The 12,888-nt window shown below is 45.6% G+C and overlaps 1 protein-coding gene across 5 annotated transcripts in view; it reads right to left on the minus strand.

The window, feature by feature from the left end:
• The window catches only part of CLPB (ClpB family mitochondrial disaggregase), a 147,133-nt gene that overhangs the window by 56,851 nt on the left and 77,394 nt on the right, over positions 1–12,888 (minus strand). For all 5 annotated transcript variants that reach the window (XM_034933310.3, XM_003815675.6, XM_034933312.3 and 2 more), the window contains one exon: positions 12,446–12,574. In XM_034933310.3, coding sequence (XP_034789201.2) covers positions 12,446–12,574 — 129 coding nt within the window. The remainder of the gene's footprint in view (positions 1–12,445; positions 12,575–12,888) is intronic.

Consider the following 12,888-nt stretch of genomic DNA (forward strand, 5'->3'; position numbering starts at 1 on the left):
TAAATAGTTCTTGGCTCTATCAACAGAAGGAGCAATGAGTACACTTGGTACTCAGATTTCACACTCTAGTACAATTATCAACAAAAAAATCCGAGGGCTCCTCAAGAAATAGCTGATTTCAGGGCAACAGCAAGGTGGATACGAGATGAGCCTGAGACATTTCATTATGTAGAAAAATAAGAAAATGCTATATGTTAAAAAAAAAAAAGATGGAGATATGCCACACTGGCCAAATATGAGGCAATGATAGCCCCAACATAACTAAGCCTATAATAAATTTTACAACGTTAAAATGGTAAGTACCCACCGAGCGTGGTGGCTCACACCTGTAATCCCAGCACTTTGGGAGGTTGAGATGGGTGGATCACCTGAGGTCAGCAGTTCAAGATCAGTCTGGCCAACATGGTGAAACCCCATCTCTGATAAAATACAAAAAAATTTAGCCGGGCTTGGTGGCGGGCACCTGTAATCCCAGCTACTCAGGAGGCTAAGGCAGGGGAATCGCTTGAACCCGGGAGACGGAGGTTGCGATGAGCCGAGATCACGACATTGCACTCCAGCCTGGGTGACGAGAGCAAAATTCCATCTCAAAAATTAAAAAAAAAAAAAAAAAAAAAAAAAGGTAAGTACCCATGAACACATTTTGACAGTATTAGAAAATAGAGGGAAAGGGGTTCTTGCTTAGAGAGAATGCCAAGTGCTAACTGGTCAATGTGGAGTACGTGCTGGAGTTAGAAAACATGGAAAATATTCATTCGGCAAGCATCACATAAAGATTGGTTCAGGCAAAAACCAGTGATGGGTGCTAATTCTAGGGTAAAATTTTGATGAGGAGCAGGATATTTTTGTGGTCTTAAAAGTATCTCCTCACAGCCTGGGCAACATAGCAAGACTCTGTCTCTACAAAATTTTTTTTTAACAACTCAGCTGGGCAAGGTGGCTCATAACTCCAGCTACTTGGGACCCTGAGGTGGGAGGATCACTTGAGCCCAGGAATTAGAGATTGGAGTGTGCTATAATTGTGCCACTGCACTCCAGCCTGGGTGGTAGAAGAAGACTCTATCTCAAAAACCAAAAGCTATCTTTTCATAGAGTGCTAACTAATGTCAAGGGAAAAGATAGTAACAATACAGTGGAGAAACTGGACAATTCTTTGATTGGAGATGGGGTGAGAGTAGACTTTTCTCTGAAAATTCTTGTGAATTTTGTACTATGTACAAGTATTAACTATTCAAAAACAGGATTAAAAATAAAGCATTTATAAAATACCTCTGAGAGTGTGATACACAGAATAACCCCCCACCCTCACCCAAGATGTCCATGTTCTAACCCTGGAACCTGTGAATATGTTAGGGGAATATGAAGGTTGCAGATAGAATTGATGTTGCTAATTAGTTGACTTTGAGATTACTCTGGACTATCTGAGTGGGCCCAATATAATCACAAAGGTTTCTAGAAGTAAAAGAGGAAGGTAGAAGAGCCAGTGTCAGAATGAGGAAACGTGAAAAAGATTCAACAGGTCATTGCTGGCTTTGAGGATGGATGGCAACCACATGGAGACATAGAATGTGGGCAGCCACTAGAAGCTGGGAAAGACAGGAAAGATTCTCTCCTGGAGTCTCCAGAAAGGAAGACAGTTCTGTCAACACCGTTTTCAGTCCAGTGAAACCCATTTCAGACTTCTTCCCTCCAGAACTATAGGATAAATTTGTGTTGTTTTAAGCCACTAAGTTTGTGATAACTTGTTACAGCAGCAATAGGGATGATACATAAGAAGAGTTAGGTGGTTGCCTCTGAGGAGGACCAGGGATGTGGAAGGGAGACTTCCTTTCCACTGCATGTCTTCTGGTACTACTACAAATTTTTATCGTGTGCAACTTTTAAAGTAAAAATCACAATGGTCACTAAACAAACACATAAACAACAGACAGTCGCTTCAGGAGCTCTCTATGGACTACAAAAATAAGTACAAGTCCTCTGTCTCTTCCCCCAAGATCCTCCACACCCATCTCCCTACCCCTTTATCCAGCAGGTGGCCAGCTTCTACCAGGACTCTAAATAATACACAGTATTTCTGGCTCCTGGCTCCTGTGGACAGCTCCTGTTGCTGCCTCGCCTGAAAAGCTTCCTTCCTTCTCTCTCTTTGTTTGAATTTTACCTGTCCTTCTAGGTCTGGCTCTGGTCTCACCTCCTCCATTAAGCCTTCTATAATGCCACACTGGTCTCTCCCCTCCTCATTCCCCATGACAGCTGTTAATTCTGGCCCTTGCTTATGTTTAATTGAAAGTCCTGTTATCTACTGTCCTGCACTGTTCTCAGTGTGCTTTGCATATGGGCATTTTCACCAAACTATCACTGTACAGGGTGCAGTCTCAAGGAAGTGCCTGTATCTTTTTCTCTTATTTCTTGGCATGCCTAGTACCCATTAATTCAACAAATGTTTGCTAGGCACCTATCATATGCTAAGGACAGTGCAAGGTGCTGGGAACACAGTACCTCAGATCCACATCCTATCTTCTGTGAACTCACTGTTAAGTGAAGGAGAGATATATTAATCAAATAACTATAGAACTACATGTTATGGTAAAAGTGATAAATCATACAGGATGCTTTAAGAACATGTATCAGAGGAACTGAGAATAGGGATGATGGTGGTTAGTTGTAAGAAAATAATTAATAGTTGCTGAATAAATAAATACTTAAGACAGATCAGTGAGCAAGTATTCAGAATCACAAAATATTACAGTGAAAGGAAGTCTGAGATTATAGTCCAATTATATTATTTTACGGATAAGGAAATTGAAGCTCAGTACGGGGGAAGGGCTTGCTTGACAGCAAGGCAGAGTTAGTGCCAGAACCATGTGCCAGGTCCCTTGACCCCTAGTCAGCACTTTACCACACAGGCTTCTATTACTTCAAAGGGGTCCCTGAAGGATTTCTCAAGTGGCAAGCTCCTTTTTTCTGCTACATTTAAAAAATACTCATTTCCAAAATGCAGTTCAGGAAGGAGTCTGTGGTCCAAACCTATAGAGAACATCCCTGCTGTGTTCTTCCTTGGATACTGCCTGGCTTCTGTATCGAGGAAGACAGCACATGAATGCTAGAAGCAAACTCCTTTTGGGAAGGGACACTTGGTTCTGGTCATCCCCAGTCTCAGCCTTGGAAGGGGCTTTTGCTGCTACTTTACAGGCCCTGACTTTCAGACTGACATTCTCCTTTCTTAAAGCTGCAGTGTGGTCCTTTAACTGTGCATTCTGCCCAACAGCACATACGCTGGAGGGGGCATGAGTGGGCTGGCAAAGGGCAGCTGGAAAATCTGATTCTGACTCAGCGCTGTTTCCAGGCTCAGTGCAGGTGGAGGAGAGTGTAGGACACGGAACAGACCTGGCCCAGCCGATGCTGACCTCTCCCTCACCCAAGGGAGCCTTGGCCTCCAGCTGCCACTACTGGCGGTGATGAGGTCATGCCGGATACCGGCCAGGCTCATCTGAGGACTGCTTGGAGCCGATTAAAGCCTTGATGAAATGCGGGGGCCTGGATGGCAAGTGGCTCTGGAGAGCATGGGCTCTGGTGACCAGGCTCATCTCCAGCTCAACTATGCAGTGGCTCCTCGATGTCCACAGGAGCCAGGATACAGAAATACTTTTCCCTGCGGTGAGCAAGGACAGTTCCTCATTGTATACTGGGTAAAGGGCTGAGGATAGGACTTAGGTCACTGAGGGCCCCTTCAAGGCCTGGTCTTCCACATGGGCTGCAGATACAATACCACAGAACTCCTCCACTCCCCAAAATGCCCTGGACTAGACTGCTGGATCCCTTTGGATGACTAATGGACATCCCTCTCCACAGGATTTTCTCAAGCTAAATGACAGGCTAACATCCACATTTTGAGTCTCAGTGTAAATGCCATATGCTCAGGGAAGACTTCCTCCATTCCCCTTCGGACTAGATTAGGTCCCATTATGCTCTTATAGTACCCTCTATTCTTCCTTAATAATACTTTTATTATTAGCTAGCAATTTAGCTAATAATTAGCTGGTAATTTTGTAATTATTTGCCTAACATCTATATTCTACCAGACTTTAAGCTTTACAAGGATGCAATACATATTTGTTAAAATAATAACAGGAAATCAATAAAAAGGAAGGGAAGAGAGAGGTTTACAAATTTTTTAATGATATTCTTTAAAAGGAAACTGTTTTATACAACAGAGGGGCTCATCTCCTCTACCACACTAGCTGTGGGGTCGATCTGGTCCTCCTGGCTTTCCAGCCTGCTTTCAGGCAATCAGTCAGACATCCAAGACAAGATTTTCTGGTTTTGAGAGGCATGGAGGATTTTTTTCTTTTCTTTTTTAATAGCTTTACTGAGATGTAATTTACATACCATAAAGTTCACCCATTTAAAGTACACAATTTAGAGGAGGTTTCTCGTATACTTAGAGAGTTGTGCAACCATCACCATAATCTAATTTTAGAATATTTTCATCATCTCCAGAAGAAACCTTGTACCCATTAGCAATCTCTCCCCATCCCTCCCCCAGATAACTGCTAACATGGAGGGACTTTAACATTTGAATCCAAACAAGAAGAAGAAACCTTTAGTATTCAATCACCTGACACAAGTTCTTCATTTTATAGAGGAAAAAAGTGATGTTAGAGAAGGGCCATGATTTTATAGAGGAAAAAAGTGATGTTAGAGAAGGGCCATGTTAGAGAAGGGTGAGATGTGGCAGAACTGGGGTGGATCACAGTCCCTGATGTCTACATCATAATGGCAGTGCTGTGACCTCTTTGCCACACAGTGTGACTATATTTGTCCCAGAATGTCTATACCACTGGACTTTAAGCTAGTTGAGGGCAGAGGCTCTATTTTGCTCATTTGTCTCCCCTTTCTGCCTGGGAGTACCAGCAGAGCAGTCATGTTTTAAATGTGGTCTGTGTACTGGTGCCAGACGGTGAACTTTGCCACCAGCTTTTGATGGGATAAATACAAACAGTAAGTGTCTGGAAACTTTTATAGCAACTAGTCAGAGTAATTTTATGTCTATAGAAATTAGTGGCACATTTGGGGCTATATTTTGCATGCCTTTAAAAATATAATTTTTCTTTTTCTTTTTGAATCGGAGTTTTGATCTTCTCGCCCAGGCTGGAGTGCAATGGCATGATCTCGGCTCACTGCAACCTCCACCTCTCAGGTTCAAGTGATTCTCCCGCCTCAGCCTCCCAAGTAGCTGGGATTACAGGCACCTGCCACCATGCCTGGCTAATTTTTGTATTTTTAGTAGAGACAGGGTTTCACCATGTTGGCCAGGCTGGTCTTGAACTCCTGACCTCAGGTGATCCACCCACCTCAGCCTCCCAAAGTGCTGGGATTACAGGCAAGAGCCACCGCACCCAGCCTCCCCTCATTTTTTTAAAAAACCTGTTTCAAGTGTAACATATAAAGAAAAGCACAAAAAGTACATAAGGATACAACTCAATTTTCACAAAACGGACACACCCACATAACCAGCATCTACATAAAGAAATCACATTACAGCATCCCAGAGATCCCCTCACGGCCTCTCCCAGTCACTACCCACACTCTCGAGGTTAAGCACTACCCTGACTTCTTATGCCACTGATTAGTTTTCTCTATTTTGGAATTTAAATGCAGGCATACAGTAAGCACTCTTCTGTTTGGCTTGTGACCTGATGTGAGGTTTGTGTTGTAGCACACAGCAAGAGTTGACTCAAGCCCATTGTACATTATTCCATTGTGTGACCATCCCACAATTTATTCATCCATTCAGCTACTGATAAACATTTTAACTATCTTTCACATTATACATAAAGCCTATCCTAGTCCTCCTCTAAATCTTAATGATTTTCCATTGCAGGATAAGTCCAGTCTCCTCAGCACAGCTTACATTAGTGACCTTCAATATTAGCTCCTGCTTTCCATTCTTGCCCCCTGATACCCTCCAGCTCTTCTGAACTACCTGCAATATTCTGAGTAAAGTATGCTGCTTCATACTCCATGCCTTTGAACACGTTGCTCCCTCCGCCTTCCTACCTCATCTACCTGGTACACTTGCATTCATCCTTCAAGAGTTGGTGTGAACACCATCTCCTACATCATGCTTTCCCTGCCCTCTTCAAGATTTAAAAGGTCTTTTCTTTGTGATCTCACAGCACCTTCTACAGATCTCCATTAATACACCAGATAGCAATTCTTGGTTAAAATGTCTGGTTTTCTCATAGAACTGTGAGTTACTTAAGTGCAAAAATCATGTCTGGATCATCCTTATTTCCTTGGTGCCTAGGGCAGGGCTTGTGGCAGCAGAGATGATCAGTAAGAATCTGGTAAGTGAAAGAATGCTGGAGCTGGAAGGGGTCCTTGGGATCTGCTATCCTAACTTCTTTATTTTACTGAGGAGCAGAGAGGATATGCCTAAAGGTGAAAGGATTTGTTGGTGGCAGAGCCAGAACATCTGATCCTTCACCCAGTGCTCATTCTCCTTCTCTGTATTGCTGGCGTGAATCAGAGTGTGGAGCTTCAACAGAGGACAGACAGCCTGAGGCACAGCTGATTCCCTCCACATCAGGCAGTGCCGCCAGATGGACAGATGGTGAAGTGTAACAAGAAGCGAACTCTTAAGTTTTGGGTCCTGACAACAAGCCAAGAGGCTGTTAAAGCGGATGGCACCACTGGAAAGGATCTTTGCCTCAGGCAGGGATGGTGGGGAATTTAAGGACTCATTTGATGATGGCTAGTTAACACTGATAACTCAGTGCAGACTTGGAGATGGGGCAAGGAGGATTCACTAAAGTAGGTGGGAAGGAGGCTGAGAGAGGCCCCAGGGAAAGTATTAAGTTTCGTTAAAGCCCAAGTGTTTCTGAAGTGAGAGCACCAGTGACTGAAAAGGAAGTGGCATTATGACTGTAAGGAGAAGGAAGGTAGCCAAGCAGAGGTGGCTCATAAGTGAAGCTCTAAAAAGTCAGACACATTAGGAAATTAAGAGTCGGGGAAGGGGATCAGCAAAGAGTAGACCAAAAAGTAAAGACACCACATCTCCCAAAAGAAAACCTACAGTGGTTTTGGAGATTTATCAGTGCATCCAATTCAAAAACATACTAAATCATGTGCAGAGCATTGCAGCAAAGGAGATGGAGACAAAAAAAGACACAGGCCTGGCCTTCATCCACCTTGGTCTAGTAAGTGAGACTGGACCCAAATCCAGAGAACAGGAAAGACTTCAGAAGGAAAGTGGCATGAGGCTGGTGACTGACTGGTAAAAAGAACTCCACCAGCATGCAAAATGGTCTTAAAGGGGAAAGAGAGGCCGAACAAACTGCGAGAATAAAGGCACCAAGGTGGGAACACAGTGTAGCTGGAGTATTAGGGCTCCAGTAGGGGGAAAAGGTAGGTGAGGATCAGACTAGAACAACTCTAAAACCAGTTAAAAGCATTAGTATGGTTAGAATTTTTTTTTTTAAACGAGTGAGCACTGAGTGTTTCTGAAGTTAATAATAACAGAGACTATATATAAAGTACCTACTCTGTAGAAGTACATATGTCCTAATCCTTACAAATCCTTAGGAGGTAGGTGGCACCACCCCCATTTCCAGATGAGGAGAAAGAACTTCAGAACAGTCAGTAATTTGCCCTGGATCACATAGCTATTAAATGGCAGGGCTGGTACCAAGATCCTGACTCCAATATTCATGCTCTTCCCTTGCAACCTCTCTTAGCTGGGGGTTCTCCTTTGAAGCACATACCAAAAAAAATTGACTAGTGATTTTCTCAATGCTTCCAAAGATGTGTGTGTATGTGTGTGTGTATATATATATATATATATATATATATATATAGTACCATTTTAGATTCCTGGGAGAGAAGTTAATTCCTGTGTACGATGGATGCCTTGGAGAATGAGGGCTCAATTCTCTGGAGGAACCTTGGTCAAGAAAAACTGCCATGATTAGAGATATGTTTTAGGAAGATGGATCTGCCAGTGGGATCACATCCCTGAGAGGACCTGGTTGCCAAAGCAACTTAACAGTCCTGGAAATATCAAGATGAGTCATCTTCAGGCACTTGAAGTATGAGGCTCCAGCCACCTTCCCTGATCACTCCTCTTTCTAGTCCTACTGCCTCTTCCCCACCTTCCTCCCTCCCTCCCACCACACCTGCATTCAAGTGCTGAAGCAGAGCCTTCCTGCTAAGCCATCAACACAGGCAAAAGCAGCATCTTCCAAGGTAAAAAACATGAGGGTCTCTGTACTTTTCTGTGGCGGTTGGGAGTAGAAGACTGGCACTAGTTAATTCAAAACCCTTCTGGAGAACTCTGGCAAACTCCCATCATCCTTCCTGATAAGGCCTAAGCACCCCCTCCTCTGGGAAGCCTTCTGTAACTGATTCTACCTCTCTGATCACCAGGCAGAAGACATCATTTCCCCCTGTTCGTCCCCAGAGCCCCTTGTCCAGGCGCCTGCCAGAGCACCTACCCCATTATCATGGTCTGTTTCCACATCTGTCTCCTCTGACAGTGTGAGGGCCTCTCAGGGTCAGTGACAGTTTGCCTGATCTGTCTTAGGATTCCCTGAGGCCCATGGTCTCAGAGATGGCAAGTGGCTTGCCCAGGGTCACTTGACAAGGCTGAGATTTAAACCCAGGTCTGACTTCAAAGCTTGTTTCTTTTTCACTATGCTACAGGGTCTCCTGAAAATGAGACGACGTTAAGCAGTCTGTGCTAAGCTGTACAATGCTGTACAAGTTTGGAGGAGGAAGTATCGGAGTAGACCAGACGACCAAGAAAGGCTTCTTAAGAGAGAGAGGCCTTGAAGAGTCTGAGGATTCAGATAAGAAAACAGGGAACATGATGGCACTTTAGGCAGGATGGGAATATCGTAGGTAAAGACAGAATTAAGAGGCCTTAAGGTAGGAGTAAAGGTTCTATATTGGGGAGGAATGGAATTACAGCTGCCAGAATGAGAGTTTGATTTCTTTATACATGTCACAATGATAAGTACTTATAACAGGGAACCTACCATGTGCCTGCCAGGGGCTTTCATAAAAAATACCACCAATCCTCATGCTATCCTTGTGAAACAGGTGTTATTTAGATGTACGAAAACTGAGGCTTAGAGAATTAAGGAAACATGCCCAAGGCAACACAGCTAATAGGTGGGTAAACTGGGATTCAAACCTAGGTTGGCCTGATTCTGAAGCCTGAGGTTCCCTTTCTATTACTCCATGCCACCTCCTAATGGGCCAGAGAGCTTTCCACATTATCAGCCTGATGCTTCTGTCTGAATCTCCTCCCAGCTCAAATGGGGACTTTTGGTCAGACAGCAAGAGCAGCTGACTTTTCTAGCTCTAACCCTCTAAGGTCTGGGGACCCTAAATCCCTGAGGACTAGGTAATTTCAAGGAAACTGTTCGGTGTGGGCCCTGTGAGCACAGGCTGGCCTCTGTATTTAGGCCTGCTTTGGATCTCACAGAATCTCCCTTTAGTTACTGCAGCAAAGCTGGTGGCAAGTACAGCCTAAGAAAACCGGATGGGGCTGGGCGTGGTAGCTCATGCCTGTAATCCCAGCACTTTGGGAGGCCGAGGCGGGCGGATCACCTGAGGTCGGGAGTTTGAGACTAGCCTGACCAACATGGAGAAACCCTACCTCTACTAAAAAAATACAAATTTAGCTGGGTGTGGTGGCACACGCCTGTGATCCTAGCTACTTGGGAGGCTGAAGGTAGGAGAATCGCTTGAAGGCGGAGGTTGTGGCAAGCCGAGATCGCACCATTGCACTCCAGCCTGGGCAATAAGAGCGAAAATCCGTCTCAATTAAAAAAAAAAAAAAGCCAGCCAGATGGGCAGGAAGGTAGGCTCCCTTGCCTTTCCTGAAACCCTTTGGAGAGGGTCAGCTGAGGTCAAAAAGACTCTGGAAATATTACTGGCAACAGCCCCTAGAATGATAGAGCAGGATCCTGCCTCTCGGTTGGCTGGTCACACACACAGGCAGACCAAGGGAGGTCAAGGGGGAAGGGAGGTCAGAAGTTGGCAGCCTGCAGGCCCTGAGTGACGGCAACTTGTTCAGGGTTGGGAGGGAGAAATAGTGGGTTAATGGTTTTGGCCCTTGAGGCTGGGAGGCTAGGGCAAGGGGTGTAAATGTATGCTGGCTAAAAAGGCAGGTGGGAGAAATGTAAAGGTGGGGGCTAAGGGCATCTGTTCCAAGTCAACAGGCAGGAACCATGCCCCTGGAACGGCTCAAAGGGCCAGCCTTGGCCTGGGGGTGAGGATGGAGGGAGTTTCATAAAAGGCCCTCGTCTTTTCATTTCAAAGGTGTTCGATCTAGAAGGCTAGGAACAGGGGCTCCTTATAAAGTGAATTCTCTTGTCTGGGGGTTGGGGGAAGCAGAGAATGTAAACTACTGGACAATAGCTGGGAGTATTGATTGATTTTAAGGCACGGCAGAGATAATGTCCTTGGTGAACACTCCAATTCTTAGCTACAAATGTCTTGCCACAGAGTTTTCCAACGGACAAAGGAAGAAGCTTTCTGCTTGGGGATGTTTTCTAAGTCTCTGCTTCTGAGAGCAGCAAGTTCTCACTCCAGAAGCATCAGTCATCCCAAGAACTGCTGCCACATCCACAAGTAGTCCTGCCCTTCAGTGGCTGTGCCCTAGAACAAAGCATATTCTGGCTGCTCTGGGGCAGGTCCCTTGTAGGCTTGGGGATACAGGCCAGGCCTGGGTTTTAAGCTAGCATGGCTGTGGCTGACAGAAAGTGGCAAGATTACATGTTCCTGGGAAGTTCCCAGAGGCCAATCAGAAGATGATCTGGGGATGCTGGGCCTGTGGAGGCAAAGGCTCTGGGACTGAAAGAACTTTCTTTGAAGACTGGTATTTGGAAAAGTGACTAGGTAGCAAAAGACAGTTGGCATAAGTTATAGAGAAGACCACAGCTCATTAAAAAGATGTTTCAACCATGCCGGGCGCAGTGGCCCAGCACTTAGGGAGGCTGAGGCGGGTGGATCACCTGAGGTCGAGAGTTCGAGACCAGCCTGACCAACATGGAGAAACCCTGTCTCTACTAAAAATACAATATTAGCCAGATGTGGTGGAACATGCCTGTAATCCCAGCTACTCGGGAGGCTGAGGTAGGAGAATTGCTTGAACCCGGGAGGCGGAGGTCACGGTAAGCCAAGATTGTGCCATTGCACTCCAGTCTGGGCAACAAAAGCAAAACTCCATGTCTCCAAAAAAAAAAAAAAAAAAAAAAAAGGTTTCAACCAGTCAAGGATAAAGTAAAATGGGATTAACTCCCTGGGGAAGAAGGAGGTTCCTTCTGTCTCTGAAAAATGTCAGCTAGCCAGCTGTTGGAGAGGGTTCTGCTGGAAGAGAGGCAGACAATCATCAGAGTGGCCCAGAGACCTTTGAGGACCTTTCCAGTGCTCAGGTTCTATGAAGAATGATCCCAACAAGGAAGACCCTGGGGTCTAGCCCCAAGAGAGGATCCCTGGCCCTCAAAAAGCACCAGAGGAGGCATGAACAGGCAGTCATGTGCCATGTACTCACTCAGGGGTCTGTGCTCCACAGATCCTGGCAAGATGCTTCCCACACTCTCCCAAGGAGAGGCGGGAGTGGGATATGGGGAAGTGGGAAAGAAAGTGACTGGGATGTGTCTGGCAGGTAGCACTACCAGACTTGGACAGGACTTGCCCAGCCTGAGTCTGGGGATGGCATGTTTTGTCTCTCCAATTAACTGATGTTCTCCAAAGGGAGGGTATTCATTATTCATTGATTTATTGAGTGCTTACTAAGTGCCAAGTACTATAGTAGATGCTGGGGACACTTGAACCAGTCAGCCATGGTTCTTGCCTTTTAGAAGCTCAGAGACAAGTTAGGGAGAAGGCTATTGAACAAATAAAAACAATTTCAGGTTGTGACAAGTGTAATGACGGAAAAGAATAGGGTGCCATGACCCAGAGTAATGAAAGGGGCCTGAGACGGGGGTGGGACCAAAGAGGATGTCTTTGTGACCTGGGTTAGGAGGCATTTAAAGAGCCTGTGTCCTCTGTTTCATTAGCTCTGCTTTGGAGGTCATGGGGGAGAAGAGAGAACACTTTTAGGGATAGCAAGAGTCCAGAAAACTCTCACAGCATACACAGACAGGCAGGATGACATGGTGTATCACACCACATATAGGCAGAGAACACACATCAGCCACAGGAGGGCAAACCACATGTGTGCACTGCCACTGTCAGCAGGCAAAGCTGCTCTCGAGGCATCTCTAGCTCTAGGAGGATAACAGGGCTCTGGGGAAGTATGTTATTTCCAGAATAGTGAGGCTGTCAAGTACTCTCTCCCCCTGCCAAACCCCATCCCACCCCTCCTCCACCTCCCCCACCCCACCCCTCTTCCACTTCCCCCACCCCACCCCTCCTCCACCTCTGCTCTCACCTCCATCAAGCAGCTCCTTGACAGTGCGGTAGTCATCAGCAAGAACAGCATAGTGCAAGGCCGTGCAGCCCTTGAAACTGGCGCGGTTGTTCAGCCTGTTGTTGAAGTCATCCTCTCGGGTGATCAGGACTGGGGAGACAGCAACACAAACCCTTCCATTAGCAACGACAGCATGAGCCACCAATCTCACCTGTTTTCTAGTGGCATTTTAATTCACTCACTCATCTACCTACTTACTAAGCATAAAATGGCACCTACTATGTTCATGGCCATCTGTGCTGGGTAAGAAGAGGCAAAACAGAGGCCAGTTAGTTCCACAATGTTTACTGACATCTGTTATGTGTTAGGATTCATCCTGGGGACATGAAATAGATCAGATAAGGTCCCTGACCTAACTGACAAGGGAGGCAGACAATAACCAGATGTTTATAGAACTGTTTGAG

This window comes from Pan paniscus, chromosome 9 (assembly GCF_029289425.2).
Source record: "Pan paniscus chromosome 9, NHGRI_mPanPan1-v2.0_pri, whole genome shotgun sequence".
Classification (NCBI taxonomy): domain Eukaryota; kingdom Metazoa; phylum Chordata; class Mammalia; order Primates; family Hominidae; genus Pan; species Pan paniscus.